At 43.5% G+C, this 20,377-nt stretch overlaps 1 protein-coding gene and 1 non-coding gene across 7 annotated transcripts; one reads left to right on the forward strand and one right to left on the reverse strand.

Annotated features, from left to right (window-relative positions):
• Positions 1-521: 521 nt before the first annotated feature.
• On the reverse strand, positions 522-20,083 carry jar (Myosin heavy chain 95F jaguar). 6 transcript variants are annotated; one of them, XM_017171232.3, is made up of 18 exons: positions 19,853-20,083; positions 7,026-7,220; positions 6,241-6,314; positions 6,051-6,180; positions 5,821-5,982; positions 5,440-5,702; positions 4,974-5,380; positions 4,173-4,917; positions 3,676-4,108; positions 3,373-3,614; positions 3,096-3,316; positions 2,805-3,035; positions 2,294-2,338; positions 2,072-2,116; positions 1,672-1,792; positions 1,493-1,610; positions 1,322-1,423; positions 522-1,260 (listed from the first exon to the last, which is right to left on the reverse strand). In XM_017171232.3, exons 2-18 carry the CDS (start codon positions 7,210-7,212, stop codon positions 983-985), a joined length of 3,804 nt encoding a protein of 1,267 aa, XP_017026721.1. In that variant the 5' UTR covers positions 7,213-7,220; positions 19,853-20,083; the 3' UTR covers positions 522-982. The 6 variants fall into 6 exon arrangements, with proteins under 6 accessions (XP_017026721.1, XP_017026719.1, XP_017026723.1 ...); XM_017171230.3 differs by lacking the exon at positions 19,853-20,083 and adding an exon at positions 11,478-12,005; XM_017171234.3 differs by lacking the exon at positions 19,853-20,083 and adding an exon at positions 7,330-7,345.
• On the forward strand, positions 13,765-13,848 carry TRNAL-UAA (transfer RNA leucine (anticodon UAA)). Its single transcript has one exon. It is a non-coding gene; the product is annotated as a tRNA-Leu (tRNA).
• Positions 20,084-20,377: the final 294 nt, after the last annotated feature.

The following is a 20,377-nucleotide window of genomic DNA, read 5'->3' on the forward strand; positions in this document are numbered from 1 at the left end:
TTAGGTTGAAGGTGGTCAAAGAAACCTAGTTTTTCCGTCTACTAGTAGCTGGTCACACCGAAACGATCAACGCACAGGGCTGCCAGGCCACTAAAATGAAATCGCTCTTAAGGACCAGAGCTGCCAGACCCCGGGAAAAAGATCGCAAAGGTAGGAAACTTTGCTAATGTAACTACTTTACACTGGGAAAAATATTTGTGTTATTTTTTAATTACGAGTCAACAAATTGCATCATTGATTCCGTGCTTCCCCCCTTCCCCCCCCTCCTTTCAACTCCAGACTTCCTTGGGGGCACGTCTGTGTCTATGGTCGGTGCATAGAAGAGGGGGCCAATGTCGCTCAGGGGCTTTCCTCCCTGGATGATGTTCCTGGACCTTGATAAGCGGTCCTATCTGGACTTCGCATCCCTGGCCATTGCCGATCTTCAGGGCCCCCACGAACTGGTCTTAGACGCCATTCCCTAAGAATCTGTTGGCGGGGACACAGGTCTGGCCGCAGTTCCGGAACTTGGAAGGCCATGGTACCATTCTTCAAATCTTTATTTTTAAAATACTGTAAAATATATATATATGTTTTTATACTCAATCATGTAAATACATCGCAGTGAACTAAATACACAATTTAAATAGTACTTTGTTAAATACTAAATACAACTTGCCGTTTCCTTTTACATCATAAGATTCACTTAATCAGAGATATATATATATTTGTATAGCTACATGTATAAGGCCCCCACAAAAGTCCGGGCGCTGAATGAGCGAGTAAGCCAACATTGAATGGAACCGAGAGGAAAAAATTGAAAGCTCGACATTTATAATAAAAGATATATTTACTAAATGATTTTTATGGACGTGGTCGCTTTCAGTAAAAGTTGTCTTCCGATAAAACTTATTTTGGAATTTTGATAGCCATAAATTTTACCTGTTGCCCACCGAAATGGCAACCTTTGATTACTGCCCTGGCCTTCCCACTTGGGGCGTTCTTATTGCAGCTTTTGCATGCCGGCTGCTTGCCCGTTCGGCTTAGCACCAAGATTCTTGTAGGCCTTGCCGCCATTGCGCTCCCATTCGCGGTTGAACTCGTGCTCCAGGATCTCGGCGCCACGCTTGCGCGTCAGTCCCGTCTCCTCCAGGCTCAGCTCGCACATCTGCATGTCGTCCGTGCCGGCCACCAGCAGAATGGGCGGCTTGTCCGCATGCAGCTCCATCTGCCGAGCAATCCACTGGCCATCGAAGTGGGCATACCACAGTCCGCGCTTGGCTGTTGGAAATAAATTGTTGTTATTATTACTGGAGCTGAGCAAGAACAATAGGACACTCACTGTTGTCCGGTGCATTGGCCCGCATGAAGGGAATGCGGAAGTATCGGTGCTGGGCCGTCACAATCTCTTGGATGGGTTGGACAATGGGCGGCTGCTTGAAGGCTGTAAATGGGAATGTTGTTAAAAATTATTGGGTTAATTTAAATCATGTTTTTTATTCTCAAAACTCACCAGCTTCCATGACACTGCGTGGAGCGCGCTCGTTCTCGTCCATGGTGGTGCGCTTGCGGTTCTTTGCCTTCCAGGCATGATACACCTTCAAGCGGCGATGGAACTCCTGGCGGCAGGCCTAAAAAATAACACATATTTTGTTATATTATTTTATATATTTTTTCCGTCTTTAAACCCACCTCTAGCAGCTCAATATCACAGGACGTGTTGATAGCATCACGCAGCTCCGAGTACTTCCATTTCGACAAGTCGTACTTCTGCTTGCCCAGAGCCTGCTGCTGGGCCCGAACATTCTCCGATCTGGCACAGGGAAGGAAATATTGATTAGAACCTTGGGTAAATCCGCATTTCAGACATATTTCTTAGCGCAAGCAAACAAAGTGAGTTATTGATGGCATCAAATGATCATAGTGACAGGACACACAAGAGAGTTTCGAAAGAGTCAACTACTAAAGGCCAATGGGAGTTCTAAGTAGTAAGTATATTACAGATGCTTTGGATTAGTGGGAATGAGCAAATTACTTTCGGTGTTAGCAATTCGGTTAGTACGAAATGATTTCAAAACCAGCACCAACTCACTTATTCAAGTACCGCGAAGCAATGTTTGACACAACTTGTGAAAAACTTTTTCAAAAATATACAGAAAGTAAAGAAGTTATAGGAGGTAAAGAATTGTTTTTTTGTTTTTGTTTTTTTTTCGTTTGGTAAGTCATTTTCCAATTAGTGTTTGAAGAAAGCAAGAAAAAGTAGACAAAATTTACAAGATCGGTAGACATAGATAAATCATAAAGCGTGCTATACCTGATCAGTTTGTTGGAACCCATGGGAGACGCGTCATTGACACCACTGTGTTGTGTTCATTGGATTGGAGTGGGTGGTGTTGTGGTGGGTTGTGTGGATTGTTGTGGGTAGTGTCGAGTAGATTGCGTGTAAGGGGAAAGGGAAAAATTTTGTGAGTATATAAACAAAATAGTTCAAATCTTAAGATATATTCGAGGGCATAATATTTACAGTAAAACTTTGTAACAAACTAATATTAATTTAAAAAAAAATTCTGCTTCTCATGTATCTAAATTTACTGAATTTAGTTATCAAATAATCTCTCTTTTTAACGTCTTTAAACGCATATTTACAAAAAACATTTTATAAACTTTAAATAACTATTTTTCGCTTTCTTTAAATATTACCTTTTTTAATTTTTAAAACATAATATCCATATAAAAACAATATCCCTATATTATGCCTACACCGAACCTTATTAAATTAGCTAAAACCCCGACTCGTTCTTGCTTTTGGATATCTTATAACATACTTGCGTATAACTGGCGGACTATCCTCCACCTGACCGTTGGACTCGTTGGCCAATCGCATGGCCAACTCGTGATCGCGGCGTTCCTGTTCGAGCTGCTGCCTGTACTTGGCATCGTCCTTGGCCTCTCTTTCCAGCTGTTCCTGCAGAGCCAAGGCTGCACGTCGATCTTCTTCCTCCTGGCGCAGGCGCTGAGCTTCCGCTGCCTTGCGGCGAGTTTCCATTTCCGCTTTGCTGAGAATTAAACAAATAATAAAAGAGATGATATAAATGAGTTTTGTGACTACTACTCACAGTCGTTTGTTCTCGGCTTCGTCACGGAGTCGCTGCTCTTCCGCCTCCTTGGCCGCCCGTTCGGCCTCGAGGGCCTCTTGGATTTTGCGCAGACGTTCTTGCTCCTCGGCCTGCTGTTGCTCCTTTAGCTTGGTGTTTAGATCCACGGTGAGCTTGTTCATATTGGCCATTACCACCGTGTACATAGAGTCCATTTCCCGTTGGGTGATGCGAGGATTCATCTGCAAGGCATTCGGGATTAGCAAGAAAAAGGGAACAGGGTTTAGGCCTCACTCACCTTGATCTTTTTGATGGCATCGTCGATCTGCCTGTAGATGTCATTCACTCCACCAACGATCTCATCGCGTCCCATTTTCAGGCCGCTGGCTATTTCGATGGTCTTCAGCGTATTGGTTCGGATCTTGTTGATCTTACTGATGCCCTGGTATCGTGGGCGATGCTGTTTGCGGGCCAGAAAGCCTCGGGCAATGCGCTGGGCCACCAGGACGCACTTGTTGCGGTAGAGGATGCGATTGCGTACTAAAACCAAAAGAGAGAAATCCTTAAGATCTTGTAATATTCAAGAGTCGCCTATACTTACACTTGATGACGCAGAGGGCTCCCAGGGCTGATTTGACCCAACGAGAGCGAATCAGCCACTTCTTGACCTTAGCCACAATGGCCAACATGTTCTCCGGATCCGAGCGCATAATGCGATCGAATTCCACAAACTTGCCCGGCCGGAAGAAGACCTTGGTGATGCCGAACTTAAAGTCCTTGGCGCTCAGGTTGAGCGACTGGAACATGGCCTCGCAGAAGGTGCGAGCCGGCAGAGAAACCAGCTCCGGCGGCAGCACCGACTTGTACATGCTGTACAGATCGGCGAAGAGCACTCGCGAGGGATAGCCGTGCTCCATTAGCTCCAGAACCGAAATGGTGCCCGAGCACTTGAGCTGAGCCAGCGCCAGGCTGCCCTCGAACTGGCGGTCGATCATCTTGCTGTTGGGCTTGATGCAACGGATGAAGTTGGTGCCCTGAAATGGAAAGCAGGCACTTTAAAACCTTTTACTTATAAACCAGCTTGACTATTGGACTCACATTCTGTTCCAGTTTCTCCATCAGCTCGCCCAGCTGCGTCTTGAACTTGGAGCCCACGGAGATGAAGTTGAGCTTGCCACGAACCGAAGTGCTGCTGCCCGAGGGGAAGAGGGTCTGCAGCAGGGGATTTTCGCTTTCCTGCACCAAGCCCTCCAGCGAGGCGTGCAGGGCGTCGTTGTTTTTCTCGATAAACTGCTCCGTGTTGTAGCAAACAGCTCCGGCAAAGTGGCGCACCAGGAAGCCCTCCTCATCCCGCAGAGTGCGGTGGGCCTTCAGGCGCGAGGATCGGGGCAGGCCCAGGCGATAGTGGTTAGCCCAGGACTTGTGCACCTCGGCGGTGAAGTGACAGGGCGAGGGCTTCGGCAGTTTGGACTCCTCATCGAGCAGCGTAAAGATGCCATTCGACTTGGCCTCGATCAGCTCGATGATGTCCTGGTTGTCGGTGAATGTAATCTCCGGCACATTGAGTCCCTCACGCTTGTACAGCTCCTGCTCGTTCTTCAGGATGTTGTCGTTGAAGAACTTCTGCAGCTTTTCGTTGCAGTAGTTAATGCAGAACTGCTCGAACGAGTTCACAGTGAAGTACTCGAATCCAGCAATGTCGAGCACGCCGATGTAGAAGTTGGATACTTGGAAGGGAATGCTCTGATTGATCAGGCCCACGATGCGGTCAAAGAGACGACTGTAGATGGCCTTTGCCAGGGCATCCCGGGCATTGCTCGCCTCGTAGATCTTCAGAGGAACCCTGCGAGATCGAAAAGTTAAGTCCTGAAAGTTTGCTATCCTTTGTACAATCCTTACATAATAACCGTGCCCTTGAAGCCACCTCCTTTGCTCTGCATCACACGCGACACCAGAGCTGTGCGCAGCTCAGTTTGGTCAACGCCCAACAGTCCGCTGGTGATGGTCAGCGAGTGCTCCGATGCCTCCGACACCTGGCAGCCGCCGCGCACATCGTCGGGTATTTCCTCGAAGGCAATGTTGCCCAGATGGAGCACAGCCGCCACCAGAGAGTATATGCCTAGTTTTTCGGTATCTGAGAGACCAAGTCGCCCCAAGGCCTTATCCAGGTTCTGGAAATGCTGGTAATCATCGATAATTGGATCCTTGAGCGGGCCCTTTTGCTGGTGATTCTTGGACTTTTGAGAGCCTGGAATCAGCTGTTCGGTCTTGGCATTGGTAAAGTACTGAGTGCATCCAGAAAGATACTGCCGAAGAAGATTTATTCATGAGAAACGATACGATTTCAAGGAAAGTATATACGAACCCTATAGTCGTCTGGCTTGCCCAGGCTGAGTTTGTCTCGCAGCTGCTGAGGAGCTCCGGCCAGGAGCATGTAGAACACATGGTAGTTTCGCTCCTCGGTGCTTTGCGTGCAAATGCGACTCTTTTCCAGCAGATAGTGCGATATATAACCACCGACCACCTGGCACTTGGCGTCGTAGTGCACCTCAATGAACTTTCCGAAACGAGAGGAGTTGTTATTGCGGGTGGTTTTGGCATTTCCAAAGGCCTCCAGCACAGGGTTAGCTGTGAAAGAACATCATAAATATTATTAAGCAATTGGAATGCAAAGATAAAAACAAATGAAACCCTTAGCTACTAGCAGTATTATTGTTTTTAAGCCCTCCCTTAATATGAATCATACCATCCAATATCTTGGTCTCTATGGGACCGGCGCTATCGTGCGAGTAGCACAGGTATTTCAGCAGGTATTTGGTGGACTCGGTCTTGCCGGCGCCCGACTCCCCGGACACGATGATCGATTGAGACAACTTGTAGACTCGCATATCCCGTATGGCTTTATCCGCTGTTGGTAGAAATGTAAATATTTTATTAAATAACCTCAAGGATTATATAAATGTATATGAAACCCACCAATTGCAAAGACATGAGGAGGCAGTTCACCCAAAGAACGGCCATTGTACTTCTTGATGGTATCGGGTGCGTAGAGCTCCTTGATCTCACGATACGGATTCACGGCAATTAATATGTTGGCCACATACGTCTGCAGAGTAAGAAGCCTTGCTTAATTCCGGTTTCTTTAATTATTACTTGGACTACTCACGTAGATCTTGTCTTTGTAGTAACGTGTTTTCAGATTGTCCAGAAATGTGGCCTCGTTGAGCAGCATGAGTTCACCTGGAACATAAAATCATCTGGGTTAGTAATACGTCTGAAATGGTTTCGGGGTTTTATGGCCCAAACCCCCCCACCACTTTCACCCGTCTGGCGGGTTCGGGGGTCAGGTAAGCAAGCGTAGCTAACGATTGCCTCACTCCGGGCCCTTCGAAATGGATCATTTTGAAAGAGAGTAGATCTAAGATCTGGATCTGGATCTCTCGCTCAATTTGAAGCTAATGCACTGAGAAGTGTTGCTCCAAATACGCGACATCGTTTACGTCAAAGCGATCTTATCTGGTTGATAGATAAGATCGCTACCTACTGGAGTCATATATATACGCTCCGATCATGGATATATTTTCAAGATCACGATTTTATCTTTAACCTTCTGAACTACTTTAACTTTTTTTGCTTTCTAAACAATTTAATTTCTAGACTAACTTAAAGATTTGCCTTTTAATTTTACATTTTAGAATGGCTTTCAGTATAAATTAAATTATACCACTGTGTAATAATTTGTAGTACTACAATAAATTGAACTTATTGGGAATTGTTTTTCTGAAATTTTACAATGGTAAGATATAGTGCTTTCACTTTCTTAAAATACTTTTATATAATAAGTTCTATCGACCAGATAAGGCGCCCGAACCAAAGGCTTTATCGGGTCTGCTGTTATTTCTACAGATTTCTTTGGAACCCGGGAAGCCCCTCGAGGGGAAGGGTACTTACAATTATCATCGTGATCCTGAGGTCCGTCACACGAGGAGTGGATGTCGTCATAGTGACACGTGCGCTTTGGATACTTCCGGTCGGTTGGCGTTACCTCGAACTCCTTGGCGCCGATCTCCGTGATCCGGCCCTGTATATAGCCCTCGCCGGCATCTCGCACCCACACCAGTTGGGTGTCCTCCAACATCTTGCGCACTGCAAGGGCAAAGAAAACGGGGAAAAGCGCAAATCTGAGCAATCAATGTGTTACGAACAAAGCTGGAAAACGGTTAGCTTTACATTTATTATGTCAGGTAACACACACCGTATGGCGGCTGGACAGTATCACTGCGAAAAATCTTATCTACCTCGTCGTACTACCAACACTGAGAGAACCGAGAATCGGGAGGCCACGAACGCTCCGCGCTGCTTGAGTGTGGAAAGGCGAATGAGTGGAGCGATCGTTGTGCACACTCTCGCGCCAAGTCGGAGTCATTAGGGCCACTCTACCCGGTGCGATGCCGGTGTTTTATGGCCAGAGTCTACCTGAGAATCCCTCTCTCTACGCTCTCTGGTTCTCTGTCTCCGAAAACTGGTACTAGTCACTCTCCCTCGCACCCATTGTTCTCTAGCTGGTGTCGCTGTGGCAGTTTCTGTTTTTCGTCTGCGTCTGCTTCTTTCGCCTTTCGTTTATGTCTATTCACTGGTTACCTTTCCTGGTCATGCACTGCCTTCTGCCTTCTGTCTTCTGACTCACGGGCTCAGTGTGCGTGTGTGTAGAGGAGTTGATAAGCCCCAACACTACGGTGGCGGTCAAGGTAATAGATTTATATAAAAGGGTTTAAAATAAAGTATTACAAATTTTAGCTTTGAAAAAAACGTATATATTTTTGAAAATTCCACCAAAGTCAGAAATATAAAAACAATATTTCAATTATTATTTTAAAGAGAGATTTATTTAATGACAAGTAGTCAAGCTTTTAAAACTTGTAAAAGAAGCAAGATCATATGTGTTCTAATGGTTACTACATTATATAGTATACATATATATAGTAAAAGAGCTACTGTTTTTACCGCAGTTGTGCGTTTATCCAAATCCACGTAGGTGTACGGCCTTGTTGTGCGATTCGCTAAACACCTCCCCCCCAGCCCGGCATCATTCGAATGAATACGAATGTAAAAACCGCAAGCTCTCGTTTACAGCTAGATCTGGAGCTTCGCCCTTCCCCCTGGGTCCTATATCCAATTTCGGTAGCCGAGACTGTGACGTTGGAAATATTGTTTTAGCGAGAGCCTCAAGGTGAAATCCATTTATTCAGCTCTCGCTAGGTTAATAGTGCATGCCCTTTTCCCCTGCTCTCGGTCTCTGTCCGCCTGAGATGAGCACTGCATTCTGAGTCTGGCCTGTGTTATTGCGACAAAATGCTCTCAAATTTTAGGGGAGCTGTGCCAGAGAACAATGGCATTTCTGTTGGATCCCAGTTGGTATATTTTTGCTTCCTCTCCCGCGCATTCATCAAGATAAATTTGCTACAAAGTGCTAAATTATTAAATGATGGTTAAGCCTTATTTTGTTTCGTCAAATGAGTCAGTTTCAGTTCGTGTGACTTTTGTTTTTGGTGGGTGAGAAGCCCACAGATGGAGAATCAGAGAAAGAGCGAGGAATAGAAACAATGACTTTTATTCTGATGAAGCTCAGATGGTGCTATGAGTGTGTGTGGGGGTGGCTGTTAATAGATCGGCAATTATGGATGTCATTTCTAAAACGTTTAGCGACAACAGATTTACACAATACAATTGGGCATTATAGGATTTTGTTTTGAAAACAGTATTTTCTCGTACATTTTTTGATGTCTGTATCTAAATACTTTTGACATTTGAAATTCCAGTTTATTTTATTTATTTTAAGATTTTTATAATGGGTTGAGCCAAAACAAGAGATCTCTAGAAATGGTAAAGATGTGTATTTTAGTAGTGGTAGCAATGACTCTATTTTGTGATTAAATACACTTTGAAATCGAAATATTAAAATAACATAAAATAAATACGTATACAAATTGCAGTTTTTATATGTAATTTGTTAAATAAAGATTGTTTGAGTTAAAATTATATGTGATATTTTAATGTATCATAACTCAATTTATATGTAAGTGTAAAATTTAGATTATTCAGTTGACGTTCTTAAAGTAAATGAGCGATAACGCCTGAAGTTTCTTAGAATTTTTCGTTCGAAGCTAGCTTATCACTATTTAAGAACAGTAAAAGTATAGTAATTATTAAGGGATTTTCTTTTAACAATTTTCCTTGAATTAAGCAGAAAAAAAGAAGGCTTTAATATATATTCATCAATGCATTTCCAACAAAATACTCCCATCCTATGTTGACTCATAGAAAACTTCCTACAATCAAATTCTAATCTAAATCAACCACTTTGGAACACGACAGATAATTTGCATTAGGGAAATAGACCAAACAAGCAATGTTGGAGGCACCCAACCACAGTGACTCACGATGCAGGGACTTTTCTTTGCTTATGCAGCATAGTCTCCCCTTACACCAATTTAATGAAACTTCAGTCTCATGCTGATACGGAGCCAATGGCTTGCCACTTATCGAAGCGTTGTAAACAATTTATGGGCTGCAATGTATCCATCATAATTAGCCCAGTTTTGCGGATAGAAAGCGGAGCTTAACCCCAGCCATATGGTTGAAATCGCTTTATAATGTGCCCGGGGCGAATTAACAACAATTACCCAGACAATTTAACATAATCTTGATTATGCGCTGAGCAAAAAATAAAGATTTTCTGGACGAAAGAGGGGTGCGAACCACATGCAGTTCGTCGTCTACTCATGTGTGCAAGACAGCCGCAATCACGGCCACGTTGTCGCCTTCTCCGGTCTTCTGTCTTCAGTCTTCTGCCTTTGCATTCGTCTGGGCCACTTGAATCCGTTGCGAGCATGAGATGGCGGCATAAATTACAAATTGTGCAAAAAAGCCACACTCATGGTGCATGCAAAGCGAAAAAAAAGGGAACTTGCCTAGGACCCGAGGGATGGAGGTTTGGAGAAGAAGCCAGCGTTTGATTGCCGTTTATGGGAGGCAGATGAACTGGCCGGGCTGCATTCTTGCAGATTACAGGCATGGAAATGCTGGTCCCTGTCCCCCAGATTCCCACTGAAGACACCACTCAGCCCTGAAGACAACACTCGGAAGAAAATCGTTTTTAAGTTAGGAATAAATTGCAATTAATTAGATTACAATGGCCAGAGTTTAAGGTATCCTGACTTGTTCGAATATTACTACAAATTATTTGTATATAATTCTTATTCTCACTTTTAAGACCCCCTTTTCTTAGAGTGCATACAGGGCACACCAAGTGTGGAAGCGGCAAATGACTTGATGACGAAGGAAATGCTTCAAGGCGACACTGACAATGGCCAAGAGCAGAAGCAAAAGTTGAAGCGGCAGCAGTAGAAGGTGTGGAAAATCAAGAACACCCAGGGAAGGTGGCTTCCCAAAGCAGAGGGAGCGCTCGGGGTTGGAAGGTTTTCGAGAAACAAACAAGTCATGTTCAAGAAGCTTATGAAATGTGAAGCCGCCGCTGCCAACGAAGCGAGCCTTTTGTGCTCCGTAAATGATGAAGTGCAGCCCAGAAGACCATATCCACATGGGCTACACCTGCTGCAGCTAACAGGCTTACTTGGCCCTGGCCAGAGGCCCACCGTGCGTATACGTAATCCGAGCACATGCAATGACCCCGCCAACCTTTCGACCCAAACCCAAGCCCAAACTCAAAGCCAAAGCCAAAGCCAGGTCCGAATAGCAATTAGCCAAAAGCTAAGCCTGCAAAGCAGACGCCTCTGCGTGATTTTCTTAAAAGGAATGGAATAGACAGTGTTTACTGGTTTCCCCCGTTTTTGGGGTAAGAGAAAAGCGTCGGGAAGTGGGCACTGGTGGGTGTGATATCATCGCTTACTATGTTTACCGTCTCGCCCTCTTCCGCAAAAAAAGTAAACATGAACAACAAAATGTTGCGTGCCAGCGTTTATTATTGTAATTTTCTTTGCTTTTGGAAAACCTGCGCACAGTTTTCCTGCCTGTTTGTTTTCATTAAGTGAATCGTGTGCATTCGTCAGACTTTATTCTAGAATTAATAATAAGCGGCAAACAATGACAAAGGGGACTGCACTAATCAAGATTAAAAGTGTTATGGAGATAAAAGGTAATATAACAATGACCGATATGCAGATATTCAGTACTGAAGATTACACTCTTTGTCTATGCATGTGTTACAATGACTTTGCTAAAATATAATCAGAGTTCTAGTCCTTGTAAATTCATTTCTATTCCTAGCAATCGTTTTAATTGCTAGGAGAATCGTTGGCACTTGAACAAATGAAATCTTTAAATAGAATAATTATGTCTGGCGATAAGATTGTTGGTCAATTAAACCAAGTTAATTGAACTCACCGGTGCTGGCCGAGTGCAGCTCTTTGTTGTTGACATAGAAATCCATTTTGTGGCCACCAACTCCAAACTCAATAGGTTAATTGCAGTGCAATGCACTGGAGCGAACACTTTGACACTCTCGCGAAGCAGAGGAGTTGGAGTTCGCGTTCGAGTTCGAGTACGAGTTAAGGGTGCTGGGTGGTGAGTCACCAAGGGATGCGACTCTGGGCTTGACGACTACCGCAAATGCTGCAAGGCAGTGACAGTTGATTTCCACTTTAACGATTTTCACTATCGATTAAACACTTTCCAATGGCTGCTCGGCAAGCACCTTTTGGCCCATCCGTTCGATGGCCGTAATTTCTCGGCGATTATCCAAGAGATGCGAATGCAATCGGCAGCTTTTCACTTTTAATTGAATTTTCTTTTCCAGTCGCGAAGGTGAGTTAATTTTCATTTGTTGTTTCTGACCTACATTATCGTGTAAATACTGAGGCGGATCGAAAGCAGATGTATATCTCTGTTTTGTATATAAAATCGACTACTGATGCTGAACTTTTGACACGAAATGCAACGCCCGATGTATCTGTTATTGTTTGCAATGATGATGTTGCCGTTGCCACAGCTGCTGTTGCCGTGCACCGTTTTCACCCAGTAACCGAGTTCTTAGACTCGGGTAACCCGCCCCGAAAAAAACGATTGGGAATTATAGGCAGGGCGCGACACGTGGCGTGGCAACTGCAGCAAACTCGCGACATGCACTGCGGATTTGCCGGATTCTGGGCAGGATGCCCCTCTTCAGAGTTCGTGCCGAGCAAGAGCTCGGGTATCGTCGTTGCTTCGTTAACTGCGCCGAATCCGCAATTACCCGCTGCTTGGGGTGTGTGCTAGTGTGCGAGTGGGTGGCTGGATGGGTGGAGGGTGGCACAGTAATGGTTCCAGCTGCGTGCCAAGCACATTTCTCGAATACTTTATTTGTTTGCGCCCCAATTCGGGAGCGGTCCAAACAATGGCACTTGCCTCAAGTGTGGCGGAGTCATCGGATTGGAGATCGGAGGCAATGCGTCTCCACGCTGCACCGGAGAAGCCTTGCGGCGCTGCAGCAGCGTGAATAACAACTTCCGGATTTGTTTACATTTATACAGCTGAGGTCGAAAGAATAGCAGCCTTGAGAAACATTTAATTTATAAAGTTCATTAAAACTAAGGGAGTTATTTTATTTAAATGAAGAGGTAGTTGCCCAGACATCTCTGAGGATTTTAGGTCTATAGAAATTATGCCTAACTATTTAAAATAATAAATCCAATTGTGTTGCCTGCTTTGCTATTCTTTTGACCTTAACTGTGTGATAAGTGTCATCATATATAGGTACATATTTATGTGATATGTGTGTACCCTACTCTGGAGCTATCCCGCGGTGCTTATGTTTCAGTTCAATTGGTAAATTTAGTTATTCATTCGCTGCAGACGCAACAGCTGCTTGACGGGCGTTTCAACGAGGGGTGTTACATATGTATGTACATACATTATATGGCTAGGGGGTTAGGAGAAGCTTTCAAGCTCTGTGTGTTCTGGTAAACAAAGCGATTAAGATGAGAACAACGGAATCAGCAGCGGATTAGCGATTCGGTTCCACGAGATGCATCTCTGATAGCGGCAACACCAAAAAGCTTTTGAAGGAGCTTTCTAAAAATGTGCCGGCAAAGAGGAACGAGGAAAGCAGAGCGGAGCTCGCTGGGCTGTGACTGACAGGCATTTGCTGCGCGTACACTTCGCAATCAGGGGTTGCGGGAGGTCAGGGGGAGGAGTTGTCGGCCATTGTCTGCCTATCTGCTCTGGCAGAGTAATCGCTTGATCAATACCACGAAATGAGACGAAACAAAGCGAAATACGACGGAAATTTGCAAAAACAAATCTCTCTTTCTTTTTGTCTTTGCAGCGTTCTAAAAATATACCCACCGACTGCCTGCAATCCGCATTGGTTTCGGCAAAGCACACGGGTTCGAGCCCCAGTCAAGGACAATAATAATGTTTTTTATTTCCCTTATGTATCCAGCATCCTTTCAGTATTGCCTTAAACAGCAGCTAAAGGCTCTTAACTGGCTCTAATTGAGCACAATTTGGCTTGTTACCTTCGCTTTTTCATTATTCAAACAATGAGATACATAAACTGACGCACAAATATAGGCAGCGGCACATGAGCAGGGAGAAACCACCCCCCTTTTAGCATACCTGAGAACCAAAGCAGGCACTGCCGACCAGGCAGCCGTTCGATTCTATAGCACGTTTAGTCGACGTCGCCCAGCAAGTCAGGTTGGCCGAGCGGTCTAAGGCGCCAGATTTAAGCTCTGGTTCTCGAGAGAGAGCGTGGGTTCGAACCCCACACCTGACAAAGTTTGGGAAAATTTCTTTTTTGGCTTTTTATTAGCTTTTATTTATTATTATACTTTATTTGGGCTGTATTTTGTAAAGATTTTGAGCTATTTACTAGGTAATTTGCATGTTGGTTGTTGCAGTTTTAAATCTTAAGAAATTCTTAACATTTTTAGTCCTTAATGGGCTGCAGCGTGGTGTCTTACATAGCTTCGGTGAAAGACGTTGTAAGACCATGTAATGTTGATAAGGTTGTGATAAGACAAGTCGTAATGAAAAATTGTTGTAATATTTTGTTAAGAAATCAATTTTTTGGGGACTATATGAATATAAGTTTATAGGAATTTTAAATATTACCAGAAAATAAAACGAGTTTTTTAACGAAATTACAAGCAGTGTCTTACGATGTCTTAATGACTTACTTCAGCATTATTTATTTTTGGTTTTTTTTATTGCAAACTGAAAATTGGTTTTACTCATTAAAAGAATTGCATATTAAAAATGTGTTTTTACTCATTAAATTATTAAACCCTTTGGCAAGCTGTTTTAAAAAAATTGTTCAAAATTTTGTTTCATTAATATAACACTCCAAACTTATCATAAATTCTCCTAGTTCTTACATAACATTGTTGGCTTATTACAGACTATTACAAAGGGCCTGGAATAAAGCGTTTAATGCTGTGTGTCATGGAAAACTGTTCTACCGTTGCAAGCGACGAGGTTCAGCTTCCGGTTTGCCCGAAAGAGCCACCGGGCGATGGACAAAGCCAAAACCAAACACAATAAATGACCGGCAAGTGACCGTTTGGGCCGTTGTTGTTTCTGTGTTTCTGTTTTTTTTTTTTTTTGTAGCCTTTGCTGAATAATTAATAATCATGTTGTTCGTTATGGGCCCTATTGTTTTGGCGTGTGCTTTGTTATGCATTCTGTTGCATTGCGCAATGTTCGTGGCAAATGGGAAAAATGAAAAACAGTTAAAGAAATGCACACAGCGGTTAAGGGCAAGCTGTTGTGGGCCATAAGGGTCTTGCCTTTGAGGCTTAAAATTAAAAATGACTCAAATTAATGAAGGCAACAGATTTTGGGATGCAGGGAATTTGTCAGTGATGTGAGAAGATGATCTCTCTCATACGATACGGGGGCCTTTCGAATCAATTGAATTTCATTGGGAAATTTAAAAGCTTTCTTCTTAAATCAACGCAATTAAATATGATGAGAAGATTTGAATTTATATGGTTGATGGTAAATATTTCCCCATCAATTTAAAACGTATCCGTTTATTACTTTTCCCCGGTTGCGTTAAAAAATTGATTTTCTTTCAGTTGGGAAATATTGTAGTTGGTTATTCAACCCACTGCCATCTTGTCTTTCATATGACCCATTTCTTTCGGGGTCCCATTTGGGTAGCATATCTGTGCCACTTCCCTGTGTAAAACTAACCCGAAACAAAGAGGGGGAAACAAGAAGACAAATAAAAAATATTGCAAGCAAAACAATTGCCACAATTTCATAACCAAACGAGCTCGTGTGCCATTCTACCACTGTGGAAAACCGAAAAAATTTCAAATTGCTTGTGGCACACAAAGGAAAATTAAAACAGAGTTGAGGAACGAGCAACAACAAGACAGCGAACCACGAAAATTGTGTAATAATTGCGACACTTTCGTGGGCCACAAGCCATGGAGAACCGGGGCCCATTTGGAGTCACATCGCTGAGAAAGAAGCTCGAACCGTTAGCGAATAGTTCGCGCGGGGCATTTCATTGGATAAGCATTGTTGGCCAGCTTGGCATCGTTTGGGCCGTGCTAACCAGCAAGAACTGCTCTCCTATGATCCCAGAAACCAGTTGGTCAGTTCCTTGACCATGCACCGATATCAATATCAAGTTCAACCAGTCAAGACGGGCTCACGTGAGGCAGGAGCTTGGCGATCGGAGCTCCGGCATCTCGGCAGCTGGGAAACGAGTCCACGGGAATGGAGGGACGCACTAACGGTGCGACAGGTTCCCATTGCGATTGTGCAGCGCGGGGGCCACAAATTCACACCATACACGCAGAGAAATCGATATCCTTGATTCTCATATAGCATGTCAACCGCAAGTTCAGTTTCAAGTAAAGAATTTTACGGAAAGAATTCTCCGAATTAAATTTATTTAATTTATATTGAATTTAAATAAATAACTAATCGAATTATTGATTTCAGCTCTTCGAGTGTAGCGGTTGCATGGATTTTCAAAAGGCATTACTGGGCAACCAGTTGAACTCGTTTTGGCCGCAGATTTTGCAGCTGCCAGTGGCCACCAAATGGGAGCACTGATGAGTCACTCCGGCTAACTAGCCCATCCGAGATCTGAGGCGAAACAGCCGAAAAAAAAACGAGTCGAAAAGCAATTACACTTGCAACAATAGAAGCTGCAGCAGCTGTAAAATTTATGGCCCAAACGTCACAGGAACATGATTTTGGTTCGGCTCAAACACAAAGCGGGGGAACGGGAACGATGACGGGGGGCAGAGTTCACTGTACCGTAAAGCGTTGGCAAGCAAAACGCTGAGCATGCGCAAAAGTCACAACCGAAACAAGTTTTCGTAGCGTTTTGTTGTTCAATCTTTTTCTGTTATTTGCCGTCTGTTTTTGTTTTGCTTTTGTTTACTCTTTTTTGTTTTTAATATTTTAGTTAATTTTTTAAAGTTTTTTTTTTTTTAGTTGTTGTGGGGGCTGCCCCACAAATGCAGAGTCGAGTGCTTTTTGCTGCAGCGGGTTCAACGACTTGCAGTCGCATTGAGGAGAGGGGATTACCGGGAAGAAATGCCGAACCAAACTTAACCGAACCAAAGATGTCGATAGTTAAACGTCGCGCAAGTGGAACCAATTAATGCGGACTCGTGAAATGAAATCCGAAAAGGCCGGAAAACTGCCGACAATTGAAGAGAGTTTTTCAGTTTTTGCTTTTGTAAGCCAAGCGGCAATTAACGCTGGCCGCTTCCTACTGTTGCGAGATGCAATTAAAATGCAAATCTCACCGGGACCCAGACCCAGTCCCAGTCGATCCGATTCCCATTGCCATTACCACCATTACCCAAGCGTCTCCCCGACGTTGATGGATTTGTGTGACGGCCCCGTAACTCATTTCCCTCAACACATGTTCACAGATTTTCCATATGGTGCGCCGTCGCCGCCTGCAAGTCGTTACTTTGCACTTGGCGGATATTTAAACTCACAGAAAAAAAATATATAAAAAATAAAAAAGGGGAGAGAAGAATTTAGAGGCTGCTCTTCAAGTTGTGTTTATTTTGGGTCAACATTTTGGGCCCATGTTAACCAGGCTTTGTTTTTATTTGTCGGCGTTGTTTGGCTGTGCCTGTGTTGCTCCTAATGTGTGTTATCGTTTCACATTTAATCTTATCTCCATTCTCAGCGCAATTACTTGTTTGACGGCCGCCAGCAAAAAAAAAATACAGGTGAAATGTAATTATTTTTGTCACTTCTTTTGTTGTGAGAAAATATATGGTTATTTATTGGTCAGACAGGCATCCCCAAAAAAAAAAAAGAAGGGAAATGAACTCCGAAAGTCTTGCCTTTTTCCCACCAAAAGCTTAAACTAGGCAAATCTATTTTCGGACTTTTCGTTGAAACGTATATATAATGATTACCAATTTATAAATAGACTACAGGTCATTAATCAAACGAAAGTAACAGTTGATAGAAAAAGGCAACTGAGAGCGTAGGTTGGAAGACTCTATTTTCAATGGAAATCTGCATAATCTCCAAAGTTTGTGACCGCAGATTGTTTTTATTTACCCTTGCCAAGGTATTATAATTTTAGTCTGAATATTAATGCAGTGAAGGAGTAATTTCCGACAGCATAATTTATATATATTCTTGATCAGCTTCAACAGGAGAGTCTTTCTAGCTATCTGTAAAATCATGGCAAAATAATTAAATAGTCTTTCTAGGTATTTGGATATATCAAAAATAATGTTTTAAATGGTAGTATATTAGCTAACTTCTTATCAAAATCCCAACTGCATTCCAAACTAACCCCTTTTTCGATGATGCAACTATTTATTTTGAATCACCATTGCTATTCGTGACATAGTCTTATCACGATATACAGCAGGAAACCAAAAACGGTAAGTTTCCCACTTCCTTTTCGAATAATATTAATCGAAAATGTTTGGAAGCACGCGCTGCTGCCTTGTTGCGTTAGCTTTAACTGCACAGAAAAAGTCATACATAAAACAAGAGATATATAAAAAGAAAACAATCAGCGAAACCGCGATTGGAGAGAAATACATCTCGAATTATGCTAATCGACTATCAAAACAAAAGCTGCAATTAAACCACACACACTCGGCTGACTTTCACTCCGGGCTGTGCGGCGGAATAGGCGAATCTCGGAACAATCGTCGTCGGCCGTTTCGGTGTTTCTCTTTTTTTTTTATTTATATTTATTTTTGTGTGCGCGAGTATTATATGCAAATTGTTCCGCCGCATCTGAAACCCATCCTCCATCCAGTGGCCACTCCAAGAGGGCTTACTCACTTCTCAGCAAGCCTCCGTTTCGGGGCTCGAATATAAGCAGCTGTCGGCGGTGACAATGGGGCGATCAGGATGAGGATCAGGATCGCCTTCCATACCGAGTTCCTGTCAGCTGTGTGGCGCGTGTTGAGCCTCGGCAAGGATGGATGGGGTTGATCAGGGCAGGGCTTGAGTGACAGCAAGGAATAGCGACATGAACTAGACTTTGCCAGTTAGCGAGGGTTTTGGACTCCACGCCCAAAAAGTCCAGACTTGCTGAACACCCTTGTGCGGGCCAGGATGTTGCTTAGAGAAAATACTAAAAGCTATATTCATTCCCTCTAAATTACCCTGCGCTACAGGAAAGGGCATTGTCGAACCCTTTTAATTGGCTCTAAAGTGCTCACAGATAAGGATGGGCATTGGACACGTCCGCTGACACGGACACGCATGCGCAGCAAAGAAGGAGCGACGCCATGAGGCCTCCTCACTCCCTACCCCGGCTTGTCTTCCACATAAATAAACAAAATGTGCTTCGAATGGAGAAACACAAACAGTCGACAGACGAACGACACTTGTGTCCCTGGACGGGGGCTCCAAGAAATGTTTGCTCATTTCCGCACTCAATTAAAATGGTCGGGACACAAATCTGTCTTTGAGTTTGCTTTAAAACCCAACGGCAACAAAGACGACGCTGACATGGGGCCTTGCATTTTGCCTGGCTCTGTCTATAAATAGAACCATATTTCTCTCTGTGTCTTTCGGGCCGTTCCAGTCTGGGTGTGTGTGTGTGTGTACATGGTTCTGCGGGGGTGCGGGATGTGGTAGGAGGAGGACAGCTGTAGGAAATGTGAGAATTGGTGGTGACACTAGCACCCGGAGAGGGTGCGACTCACACAAAGAGATGTTTGATTCACGGTCACGTTCTCCCTCCATTCCCAATTCCCATTCCCTCCCCTTCGTAAACAGACGAAACTAAAAAGCAAACTATGATTGAACAAAAAATATAGGGGATCTATGGAAGTTAGTATACGCTAACACACATTTATAAGAAGTATAGATACTTGATGTTGATCGAACTCCTTTAAATGTATAAGCCGAGGCCTGTTTTATAATGAGACTGATCTTGTCAGAGTTTAGAAAAACAAAATATAATTATTATTTTGCACTTTGCACTACTATAATGTTTCCCGATATCGAACAAAGCCCAAACTATAACAATAAGACCAATTATGACAAATTGAGTGGCGCAATGACACCTTTAAAACTGATTCACAGTCTTATTTGTAAGCACCTGCCCACAACTAATGCACCTCTAGTTAGGGCATAAAAACTTCCGCATCTGGCAAATCGATTGCTTGGTTGCACCACCGTAAATCCACAAACCGATTCCGTGGGCAAGAATTCGCCAATGTCAGGCTCAAAGCAAAGAAAATTGCAAGTCAACAAAAAGCGAGTGGCGCAAATCCGCCTTTACAGGTGAGTGCCTGCTGCTGCCTACTTACATGTGAACTGCTGTAGATCTCGTCCAGCGAGTGGTTACCGGTGGTCAGTGGGGAACTCTTTTACGGACACGAGCACACATTGGGGCAGGAACCCACTTGGAATCGATCGAGGCGCTGGCTTCTGCTTGTTCACTAGAATTTAGAGCTTTTCCGGCGTCGTAGCGCGAGTTTCCCGAAAATGTTGTAAACTTGACGTAGATCCGAAGGGGTGTTGTGTTTCCCAGATTCGATTTGAGGCGAGGATCATCCGACGACGACTGTGCAGAGTTCCGATTTTGTTTACGAATGCGCGGGCAACAGCTGAGCAGTGTGACCGCAGAACTTATCGATAAGAAATACTTGCAGAGCCAACGAAAAACACCATAAAATACCAGTTTAATTTCGTGTAATAAATTTATAAATATTCAGAAATATTCTTTTTCTTTTAATAGAAATTGTATTATTTTAACAAATAAAAAATATTCCATGCTCATAACTTAGGTACACATATAAAAAATTTTCTAAACGATTTAAAAATTATCGATA

This window comes from Drosophila kikkawai, chromosome 3R (genome assembly GCF_030179895.1).
Source record: "Drosophila kikkawai strain 14028-0561.14 chromosome 3R, DkikHiC1v2, whole genome shotgun sequence".
Taxonomy (NCBI): domain Eukaryota; kingdom Metazoa; phylum Arthropoda; class Insecta; order Diptera; family Drosophilidae; genus Drosophila; species Drosophila kikkawai.